At 41.0% G+C, this 12,173-nt stretch overlaps 1 protein-coding gene across 19 annotated transcripts in view; it reads right to left on the bottom strand.

Moving 5' to 3' along the window:
* dmd (dystrophin) overlaps positions 1-12,173 on the bottom strand; it is a 376,736-nt gene that overhangs the window by 68,904 nt on the left and 295,659 nt on the right. For 11 of the 19 annotated variants that reach the window (XM_078165601.1, XM_078165594.1, XM_078165599.1 and 8 more), the window contains 6 exons: positions 10,731-10,903; positions 10,484-10,640; positions 9,344-9,455; positions 6,625-6,893; positions 4,576-4,722; positions 2,133-2,195 (listed from right to left, as the gene is read on the bottom strand). In XM_078165601.1, the coding sequence (XP_078021727.1) occupies positions 2,133-2,195; positions 4,576-4,722; positions 6,625-6,893; positions 9,344-9,455; positions 10,484-10,640; positions 10,731-10,903 (921 nt within the window). The remainder of the gene's footprint in view (positions 1-2,132; positions 2,196-4,575; positions 4,723-6,624; positions 6,894-9,343; positions 9,456-10,483; positions 10,641-10,730; positions 10,904-12,173) is intronic. The other 8 variants (XM_078165600.1, XM_033615819.2, XM_078165606.1 and 5 more) reach the window with 1 other exon arrangement.

Raw genomic sequence — 12,173 nt, 5'->3', positions numbered from 1 at the left:
CATTACATTCCATAAAATATACATTGGGGTCTATCTAAATTAATTGGCCTCTTCACAGCTGCAAGAAATCGCATGAGCTAATGCCAGCCATAACTCATGCAGTCTGAAGAAGATAACCAAGAAATCTGTCAACACTTAAATAGACCAACAAATGCTCACACATCCTTAAGAGGATACAAAAAGTATTTTTCACTTTCTTTTACTTTGTGAGATAGGGCATTTGGCCTTGGTGGAATAAACGGCATACATCTTAAAATCCAGTCAACGGTCATCAAGTTAAATTGTGACAAAACAACCAATTGTAGAGATACAATGACTCAATATCACATCCACATTCACAGGTACCAGTAATCCTCTGGGGCAGTGGTTTTGTCACATCCAAATGTGAGTTGTCGGCAATAAACACAGTGTGAAGCTGCCTTGATGTCTTTTGACTCAAGTAAGAACTTCTTCCTTGTGAACATACAGTTTGTCGTAACGACTGTTTCTGATAACAAGCTGCTTTGTTAGGGATGTTATTTCCGTCTTCTGGTTTTCACAAATGTATGAAAAGTATGATAAATATTTCCAACTTAGAAATCAATTCATAGCAAAGATAATAAGGCGCCACCTAGGCACAGCTATATTTTGACATAATTAATGAAACATAAGTGTTAGAAAAATACCCAGACATATATTGTGGTTGTGCTACTTTCCGCATACCATATATGACTGGACTATTGGCCATGCAGAGGTCTGCCGTCTCGTGGTGCCTTTGGAGGTTTCCATTGTTTTTCTTGTATAGCATTAAAGGGACTACAGCTGTATTTTGTTTTGCAATTCTATATAATGACAATAAAATAACCTTGAACCCATAGGTGCAGGAAGGTGGGTGCAGCACCTCCTATTGACAGGGGGTGGAACAATACAGTCTGTGGATAGTTTGCAATTTTACCATAACTATCGGAATATTTGTTTTAAATTTTGAACAGCATATGATAAGCTGCCTGTCAGAAAATACATACACAAAAAGATGTTTAAAAATGCTGAAATTTAATTAATGTCTCTGATTTGACTTGACAACATCATCACATCAGGTCAAAGTGCAAGGGTCAGGGTCATCCATGGAACAGCTAAACTGAGAGTTGAACACTGCAGAGAAAACTGCCAGAAGTGTTTCGCAGCTGCTTTTTAGATCCATGAAATTCAGTGAGTGTCGCTGCAGTGGGACTTCCACTGCCAACGGGATGGAGTTTTGTAGCAGCTAATGGTGGAGCGAACAACAAACTGAGGTATGATTTGCCAAGAGGGTGTGAGTCTCTTCAGCAAAAATCAACTGGATGTCCGATACTACTCAAAAGGTATTAGAAATTGTGGCACATGCAGTCCAGAGAATAGTGGTGTTTAAGGTGAGGGAGCACACATTATTTGGAGTAATGGCTGATGTAAGCATGTTTGAGCAGTCTTCCTGTAGCTCTTGTGTAAGTGTGTGCACATTTCTACTGTGTAGAAAACTGTGCAAAACTGTGTTCCCATGTGCATACTTAAATCACGATTTACCACACATTATTCCTCAAAATCTGCTGCTTCCATTAAGCCTTTCTAATCTGATGTATAATTCACATAAAAAGACAGCCGATGGTTGCAGGCATGATTTCAGTCCAGCACCAGCGCTCGACAGCGAGCTGCAACCTGACCGTCCCTGGAGGAGCCACTGTGCGTCTATAACCACTGATGCTTCCTGACACAATGTTCAATGATCTGATGTTCCCAGGCAACACATGCAGGTCTGGCTGGCATGCAGAGCTTTGGCAGCCGCTGATTAGCGACAGACTTTTGTTCCAGGAAGTACAAAAAGTGAATCATCGGAGGCTTAAAGGCGTCTCAACTTTCTGTGATAGAAGTCTTGATGCTGAGGGACTGAGAAGGGTTATTATCCAGTCTGAGTGGCCAGATTGGCTGATTGACCATCCAACCTTTCATCCATAACCCAAATGAGAAGGCTACTGATGAGACACTGTCAGGAGAGCGTGTGTATGTGTGTGTGACTCATGGTATGAGATGAAGAACAGATAAGGATGACAATATGACAGTAATGACCAGTCCTTTTTATTTGGGCTTCGATGTGGCATGAAACCAAATGATGAGATTACCTTTGAGTCCACCTCACCCAATCCATTTCTGCCTGAGTTGCCTTTCCCCGTATCCAGGGTAACCTAATTAGAATTGTACAAATGACAGGAGTGGGGTTGTTGAGGAAGAATTTATCGAAATTACTTAAAGTGCTTTGTGTCCCTGCATCAACCAATCAGCGTCGACCTTTTAGGCACGACAAGAACACTGTGAACCAACTAAAATGATGTGAATGTGCAGGTACCACACACACACACACACACACACACACACACACACAATGACATCAAATGCATAAACACAAGCACTCACCTCAAAGCCACATTCTCAGTCTCATTTAAGCCACATTAACTGCACCAGAAAACATGAAATCACAAACACACATTGGACACACTCAGATTACCAGGCAGTGCTTAAGCAGGCGCACACACACACACACACACACACACACACACACACTGCTATCCATCACCCTGCCATTATAAGTGATGCCAATATTCCTGGGCAAACATCCCGCTCCCAATGAACCACCTGCAATGGAAACTGACTTCTCAAAAACTGGCAGTAAAATCCTATCCTCTGTCCAAATTAAATACTTAATTCTCTTCTTACCATTTTATATCAGCTCATGCATATCAGTGTAAACAAAGAGGGTAATCTTTTCCTGAGTGAAAATGAGACACGTATCTTGCAGTCTTTGACCAAGCGCCATATTTATCAAGCTGCTAAAAGTGACAGAAGTAAAAATATATCTTACTCCTACTTGCAAACTTAAGAATAAAAGCCATTAATCAAATTGAAGAGAGCTCCAGAGGTCTTTTAAGGCCTGGGCATGTGAGAAAGCGTCACAACAAAACTGGTGTGGCTGGCGAGCTCACCACTAACCCGTTAGCCAGCTCAAACAATAGTACTAGTCAGGTACACCAGTTCTCTGAGCTTTTTTCTGTCCTGGCGTGGTGCTGTCTGGACTCTACATCCCTTCACTCAAAACAAAATAGTGTGCTAACTGCCTCAGCTATGCAGCATTCACATGCTCCTCGGGTCGACTTTAGTGTGTTCATGAGCTTTAAGTTGTAATGTGGACACAACATGGACGCTACAAAGATGTGTTGTATATTACTGCATGAATGTAGGGTTAGCAAGCTTGTTAGCTCGGTCGCTATCAGGACAATGACTCACTTCCACTGCATAGTTCGACTCAACTCGACTCTGCCTGACTCACTGTCATAGTGACACCACATGAAACTGCTGGGATATCATCTTCAACATGACACAGCACTTTATACTAAGAGATTAACTAAAAGTAAACAGTGCAACACAGCTAAGAAGATATGACAGCTTCCTCCATCTTGGACAGGTAAATACTGTCAACTTAATTGCTATTAACCAACCGTGCAAATGCACTGATCAAGGTGCACCAAAGTTTAACTTTACGCAAGAAATTTGTGTGGATTTACTTCGCTTCTACTGGTGAATCCATGGAGTGATTGTTATAAAAATCACATAGTTCTTTTTAGCTAACTACCTGAGAATAGGGTAGTTTCTGCGTAATTTTTTGTGTCTTCCTGTCTTCCTCTCCCGCTGTCTACATCAACTACACTGATGTTCTCACCTTCACTACAAGATAAAGGTGTGTGTGTGCATGTGTGTGTGCAAGCATCTGGTCAGGTGCTAACTTCAGAGAGACCAGCCGTCTGGTCCCGTCACTGTGGTGTCACCACGGCACCCATCTCTGCCCAGGACTCCTCTGCATTAGTTGATCTCTCTGGCAGCTGATTGGCTCTATCTGTCACCCCCGGTAATAATCACTGTCTGACTTCCAGCATGGCTGCCATTGGGTTTATTGAGACTGATGGCGGCGCACCCTGTGCTCCCTCTGATCACCAACACATGGTGTGTGTGTTTTGTCCTTGTTCCAGCTTTCCCACAATGTAGCACGTACAAACACTCGATGTGGTACACCAGGTACAGACTGTCTTTTTTGTTTTCGAGAGTGAACCAACCTGAAAAGATGTTTGGCATGTTGGTCAAAAGACGTCATAAAATCTCAACAGTCACTATTACGTCATCATAGTTTCGCAACTGTACCAACACAAGAAGGCCTGTCACATGTTGAAGTGGTGTGCATGGGGCTTTAGTAGAAGAGGTACTTGGTACCTCAAAACTTGGGAGGGTTGTGTCTTTTGTTTTTCTGTAGCCAAGCCACAAACACAACGCAAAAGTGTAAGGAATGCCAACAGTCAGTCGCAACAAAAGAATCTGAATTTCTCATTTTATTTTAAACAGAACCCAGGAGCCTGAAGATTCAAGAAACTGTAATCCCTTGAAAAAAAGCACGATACGTTATGACATTTTATGTGAAGTTTATGTACATAACTTCAGAAGATATTAATGTCTCCACACTTGAATGAGTTTAAGTGTGTGTGTGTGTGTGTGTGTGTGCGCGCGCGCATGAGTATGTACCTGGAGCAGCCTCCAGCGCGTGTTGAGATCTTCGATGCGTTCCAGGTTGCTAGGTGACAGCTGGATGTCGGGTGGACCAAAAGTGGACGCCAACTGGTTCATATGTATTACATCATCCTTAATTGGAGCAATTTCTTCCTGAAACTCCTGTAACACACACACACACACACACACACAAATTCTCGGGTCATTTGTATTGTGCTGCATTGTTTACAGTGGTGAGCGGACAGATGGGAAACACAGACAGGTTGTTAGTAGCCCTCGGTTCACTCGTTTCTCACCTCAACTGCTCTAACAGTGAGACACAGATGCATCCATCATGTAAACTCCACTTTTTCTGCTTGTTTAATTCTTACTGATGTATGGAAAACACTGACAGGCTTAAGTAGGATAAATGAAATGTCGCTACTGCTAACAGTTATAGCCGATAGATGCAAGGTGGGCTCACTCCTCTTCCTCTTCAGCTGTGATGCATGCAGATCAAGGAGAAGGTAATGCACACGTGTGACTGTTATAGATGGCTTAAAGGTGCTTTTGGAGCACTTGAACACAGATGAATCATTATCAGATTATTCACATCTTGGTACATTTAATTCAAACAAATGAGAGGGTCATTGAGAAGTCAAGCAGCCTATATCAACATCTAGTTATCTGCTAGAGTCCTAATTCTCAATAATCTTTGAAATGTTAAGGTGTGCTTTCTTGAAGAGGTTCAATGAAGACTCTGTAATGTCATATTGATTAAGTTTACGTGAGTCAGTTTAGTGGCTGCTCAAAGTAGACGTTCCAAAGTACAAATCAAAACTTCAAATTAATCAGTGACAGTTCTTATGAGCTTCGTGAATATGCACATAATCAGGGGCAGACCTTTGATTTCAAAGGGGATAAACTGTATGAAAATAATGGATGTAGCTACAGTGATGTCACCCATTGGTTTGTGGACTCCCCTTTTCAAGCCCTGAGTTTGGCATTTTGGGCTGTCGCCATCTTGGTTTTTTGTATGACCAAATTTGGATGAGAAAGTGGAGCTGTGGAGGAGGGGTGGGTCTGACTCTGGATCTCTGAGACTGTGGTGACGGTAAGAACGTGGCTTGTCTCTCAAAGCGGCCACGCCTTAATGAAACAGAAACGGGTGATTACATAAAAATTCACCTCCCATACAGACCAGGCTGTAACCATGTTTATTTCTGCTGTTAAGTTGGGCATTTTAACAGTGAGGTCAATGAGGACTGACACAGTTTTGCAGCCAGCCTCAAGTGGCCATTTTAGGAATTTTTGAAGTTTTTGGCACTTCCATGTTGGCTTCATTTTTCAGTCCCGGAGGTTGCTGCGTGGTGGGAGACACAGAATTACAAACAAATCCTTGAAAGGACTTTTTTAAGATACCTTTACCTGGGGTAGAACAAAACATTAAATGGATGCTCATAAAACACTAAACAACTATGGGTGATGAAATTTATCAATATGTTGATCTCTCATAAAACTAGAGGCTTGAAGCTTTTCAATACAAAGTTGTGACAGATGGAGATTTCAAACAGGCACCTTTTTAAAATAGAGTTACTTGTACCTCAGGTAATATATGATGGTATGCTGGCACAGTTCAGGCCGGCACACTGCACAAAAACAATAAAGGCGGTGCAATAAAGCAAACTGTGTAGAGTGAGGAGTAAAATGCAATTTTTCATGGTAATATTTAACAAAGTATGCATAAAAAAACTGTTTTTATATCTTTTTGTACTTAAGAAATACCACAAATAACATCTTAATCCCATTAAACCCTATGAAGCTCGAGATTTCAGAATGTATCTTCTCTTACAGCATTTAAAGCGCCACTATAATAGATACTCTTACCACTTTTAAAGATTTTAATACAGATTTATGATCTATGTAATTACCTTCAATTTATAAGATACAAACAGCATTCTAACTTTCATACCTTTTTTTATTGGAATATTTGTGGACTGTAAGAAGTGAAGGGGTCACTGCCTCCTGAAAAAGTGCAGGGGGACATGCCTCCTGTGTACCCCATCCCCCTCTACTCAATCTGACCTTGACTCTTTCGATGTGCTCCGGCAGGGAATCGATCAGCAGGTCACCAACAGGTTCCCACGCCTCCTTCACCATCTCAGCCTGCCTCAACTGTCCATCCAGCAAGTCCTCCGCCTCCTGGAGCTCCATCAGTCGATCCAGTGCCAGCTCCAGCCTCCTCTGCCATTCGGCCGAGTCGTTATTGAGCCTGTCCCACTTGTTCACCACATCGTCTGCCTCTTTGCGTAGGATTCTCCCAACGTTCTGAGCACGCTCCTCTGGGCTGATATCTGAGGGTTGTGGAAAGAACAAGTCCTGATAAAAACATCTGGTGACAATAAAAGCAAACTGTATCCTCACAGGCTGCAACACACAGCTCATCATCATCATCATCCATAAAATCTATTTTTTCTCAACCCATATATTGCATCTAGTATTTAAATAATGCCTATATTCATATCTTGGGATTAATTAAAAAGCCTTTGATCAAAATTCTGATGGCATGGGAGGGATAGGAGAGGGGGGCAACTGTTTTAACAACAAGTTATCAGTCAGGAGTTCATGGTGGGATGTATTCTGGGCTCTGTCCTTGTCAGCCGTTATATAAATTAAATTACCTTTTCTGTGTATGACTGTGAAATTTATTTATATGCAGACAATGCTTTTGTATATGGGCAGATAGCTTTTCACAGCTAAGAAGCTCTGATAAACTAACAACTTCATTTTTGATTCATATGTGAACTCTGACTGGTGCATGGCAGTGGGTGACAACATGTTCCCTACTGAGCACTGCCTACTTCATACCAGGGGGGAAAGCAAGGACAAAAGCATGAATCTATAATATGTCATGTGAAATAACCCAAACTGTTCTACCAGTGAGAAAAGTGGCTTTCAGGACCTCTAAATAAAAGCATGTCCACACATAATCCATCGTCAACTATGGCAATTAATCTGTGTTCTCATAAAACTTTAGAAGATATTAATTTGTACAGATCTGTGGGAATGAATGTAGATGAAATTACTAAGTGTGGAAATGCATGTCCTAATGAGGAGAAAATGTCTGCTGCTACAGAGAAGAAGAGCTCCTGCAGTCCTATTTCGTCCTGTTGTCTCCTGACTGTCTTCACCTGTGCACAACTCTAACTGTGTAAGACTCGGCCATTTCAGTTTAAAAGCCTATTTCCTCTTTTAAAGTAACCACAAGCACAAGCAGTGGCTATGACAAAGAAGACCAGCTCCTGAGAGACTGTCTTGCTTATATGTCAAAGCACTCAGGCTGTTTGTGGAGACACAGGTTCTCTTTTAGGAAAGCCAGGTGAATTTAAACCAAGCAAAATGTCATATACTGAAAAGTGCTGTGTTAATTCAGCTTTTTAGACGTCCCCAACCGCTGCCGATTTGAAGGTCACATCACAGAAACATAACAACTTTCTAAGAGGAAGTAAATGCTCCTGTCCCCCAGTGCAACAGCGATCAGCAGCTGGAGTTCACCCTTTCTTTCTGTGTTCTCTGTCTGTGTTTAACTTGGCAGCTGAATGGGTTTAATGGACCACAGTTAAAGTTCCACTATTTTCTACAAGCATGGTAACCAGGCTGCTGCCATGGTGTTAAAGGTGCTGCAGGAAATTCTGCGTGTGTGCTGACCCCTGTGTGGTTGTTACCAGGCTGTTACTAGGGTCCAAAGTTCACTGTGTGAGTCAGAGATGAGAGGAAAGGGACCTTTACATCGGGGTAGGAGACAGGTCTGTTAACTTCATTTCAGACTTTCCTTTTATGTAGGATTTCAAGTGTTAAGGCTGATCACGGCACTGCTCTGGCAGGAAACATCACTAATTAATCAACTATTTAGGTACATAGTGTGTTCAAATGCAAATGTATCTTTGTTATAATATCCTTATTGATAATAACGCTACAAAAGAGCTCATGCTGCTCATAACACATACATTCTTAATCTATCCAACATAAAAAACATTAAAGCAAGTCTGACGCACTGAAGGGGGACTATCTTAACAAGGACCTATTGTTCTTTTCCGTATTTTGTGGCTTATATATGGTGTTACACTGAAAGAAGTCGACATTAAATGTGGCCAAATAATGAGGGAAACATATGTAAGATGAATCCCTGTGAGCAAAAACCTCAAGTTTCCTACAGTACTGAACTTTTTTCTACTCTGGCAACAGTATGACTTCATAGTGTGCACATTTTTTAATACGGTCATCTGCTCCAGGCACGCTACTACAAGTGTTTACATTACCTGGACTACACTGCTACATGTATGTGCATGCTAACATCAGGGGAACATGTAAACTTGGTTGCCAGTGTTGTAAATTTCTCCCCAGTTTAGAACATATTCCTCCTGGAACATGTTTGATTGTGTTAAGAAGCTTTTATTGGTAATTTTTCACAGTGGCTTTTCTCTGTTACAGTCGTTCCCAGGCTGCAATGACGGTGGAAAGACGCAGAGATATGGAAGACCTGGAAACACTGACCAATCAGAGCAGATTGGGCTTTTTCAGGAGCGTCTCAGAGGGCGAATACAGGTGTTCCACCATAGACAGTATGAGGACAACACAGTATTTTTTGAACATTAAAGAATGTAAACATGTTCAAGTATCCTTGTGGGTCCTCTCTAATCCCTGTTAGAAAAATAAATGGAGGAGAGGCTATATGTAGCATTGGGTAGAATAAATCATTTTGGCAATGTGTGTGTGTGTGTGTGTGTGTGTGTGTGTGTGTTACCTCTCTTCTCAGGTGATGGTGTGTCTCGCGGTAGCTCAGACAGAAAGACTCCCACATCATCCAGCGCCTTGGTTACAACCGGCTCTTTAGCTCTCAAGTCCCTCCTGAAGCCCTATTAAAAAAAAACCCCACACACAACAATCTTAATTTATCTGTGCCACTAACAGGAAATGTGTTATTTATTATATGTAAAAAAAAAATAAAAAATAAAAAAAATAAAAAAAAGGTCAGGTGTATGACATGTTTTAATGAATGTCTTTGCCTTCTCTTGATTATAGGTTCATGTAGATATTATGGTGGTCAATTACGCATTCATGAGCTTGGGTCCTTGGGACATTTCAATTTTGGGTCCCATAATAAAATAGCTTGAGAGTCCCTGTTGCAGAGATGCAGCCTCAGGAGTCAACATATTTTTTACAAGATGTAATACATCAAGTCCTTTACATAATTATGATAAATGAAATGTTGAAAAGGTTGTTGCTGGAAAGTTTTCATGTATTCTTTGCATGGGTAGAGTTAGGCACAACACTGTTCTGTTAGATTCAAGGGTCTGTGTATCTGAGTGGTCCCTTCAAACTAAAACATGTCTACTTTCATTAAGAAATGCTTTGACTAAAAGCCTTTCCCTAATGCATATCTACAGGAACTCCCCATTTTGCAGACTCATTGTAGTTTTATACATGAAATGACCAAATCAGCAGAGCCAATCATCTCGCATTTTTGCATAAAATGGTGCATAAAAAGGGTTTTTCATTTAACCTGCATGACTATACTTTCCATTTATTCTGAGTCTTTGATTTGCATAATGTGAGTCAGAGAGACATTAAGTCTCCCTCCAACATAAATGGCTGCTTTTGCAATGAAACCTCGAAACTTTTTTATTACAAATGAATCAAACACTGACTTTATTGGTTGCTTACTGCATTGATGCTGACCTGTCAAAGTATTACAGTTCATTTCTGTGATAAGCAGTGTGCTAATCATTAACTCAACAACGCTCAACTCAAAGCCCAACTTCACAAACACCTCTGAAAAAACACCTCCAGAATCAGCAGAATGTCCCATTTTCCAACAAAAGATGCAGCAGAGACAAACAGTGCGTCTGTCAGCGTCCCACATGGTGTGCATGTTCACTCCTACCCGGTGTGTGTCCAGCTGTGTCTGCACAGCCGGGACGTCACCCCCTACAGGCGGCTCTTGTTCCAGCTGTTGAGTTTTAAACCTTAGCCAGTTCAGCAGCTCCTGCAGCGACATGTGGAGCCTCTTCCACGGGGCCATCTCTGAGTCCAGGTGGGCCCTGGAAACACAAACAGATTCTGTTTCTTGTGCTTTATATAAACTCTATGTTTTTACAGAGAAAACCTGAGCATTTCCAACATTCCCTCACCTCATGCTGAGGGTCTTGTTGCGCAGGTCGTTCCAGCGCTGGCTCATGTTATCCAGACGTCTCTGGAGCAGAGCACCATCCTCCGAGTCCCCAAGCGAGGTTACGATCCTCTGCCCATTCTCATCCAGGGAGTGATACAGCTCTGTGTGGCTGTCAATCTCTGCCTGGAGGTCCTGGTAATACACACACATGAAGACTCAGTGGAAAAAAAATCTATTGCAGCACACATAGCACCTGTCTTTCAGGAATTCACTTTTTTCATTGCTCGAGTGCTCAGTAATGGGATCAGGATCTGAGAGAGTGATTTACTCTCTAAAAGCAGCGATCACCAGGATTGAGGCATAATGTAGGGCTTAATATATTGTGGAAGAAACCTTTTGTAGCACTGGAATGTCAAGATGTGTCATTCAGCCTGGTATCAGTTAACTTCCAGTAGTCCCACCTGTGTACATCTTTCCTACAGACAATCCATTACTGAAGCTCTAATATTCCTGATAAGTCCCTGGAAAGGAAGAAAGTACTGAACAAACCAATCTTTGTAGAGTGCAAAGGAAGTAAAGCTTTATTTCTGTGAACGATAAAATGAAAAATAATAATAATAATAATATATAAAATATAAAATAATAACGAAAAAATTACCTGACTGAATCAATTGCCACATCTTAGGGAATCATGTGAATATATCTGAATCTTTTACCTGGGCATTTAAATTTCTGTAATGCTTACAGTAACGTCTTTCAACACCGTACACATAATTCCTCACAGAAAGTCTCTAAAAGATTTTAGCAGTGGGTTGCCTGTGATTCTTGATAAAGAAATTTCACTTTCAAAACTTCAACAGTTTATGTCATCATTTCCCAAACGCTTACCAAGTGTTGTTAAAGGAAAAGGTGATGTAACTCAGTGGTAAACATGCCACTGTCTCAACTTTTTTCCAAATAAACGATAAACCTGTTACGTGATATCAGAGACCATTTTCACCCTTTTATATGTTAAAAGTTGACTAAAGCCATGAAAAAAAGGAAAAGCATCCTCTTAAAGAATGTTACACCGGCTGGAAGTTTTAAGATAAATTAGATAATATGAAATTTCAATGATACCTGCAGGGGGAAAATGGGTCATTGCACCAAAGAATAGGACACAGACAAGAATAGAACAAATAGAAAGCACTGAAGACACAGTGAAGGTGGAGTGCAGGATAACCGGCTCCTGAATTAAATGTAGTTCCAGAAAGTTTCTTCTGTGATCTAAATGTCCTCTGATCCCTTTGAACACTGAGTCAATTTGAGCCCTGTGCCTTCACATGAACCTAAACTTTGATGTCTTTATTTTTAACTGATGGTTTCATATTTTATTCTGTTTTATTCTTTATATTTTATCTTTTGTGAAAAAACATTGAACAAAAATTTAAACGCAACACTTTTGTTTTAGCTCCCATTTTTT

This window comes from Epinephelus lanceolatus, chromosome 24, assembly GCF_041903045.1.
Source record: "Epinephelus lanceolatus isolate andai-2023 chromosome 24, ASM4190304v1, whole genome shotgun sequence".
In the NCBI taxonomy this organism is placed as follows: Eukaryota; Metazoa; Chordata; class Actinopteri; order Perciformes; family Serranidae; genus Epinephelus; species Epinephelus lanceolatus.
This window is presented reverse-complemented; position numbering and strand designations above follow the sequence as displayed.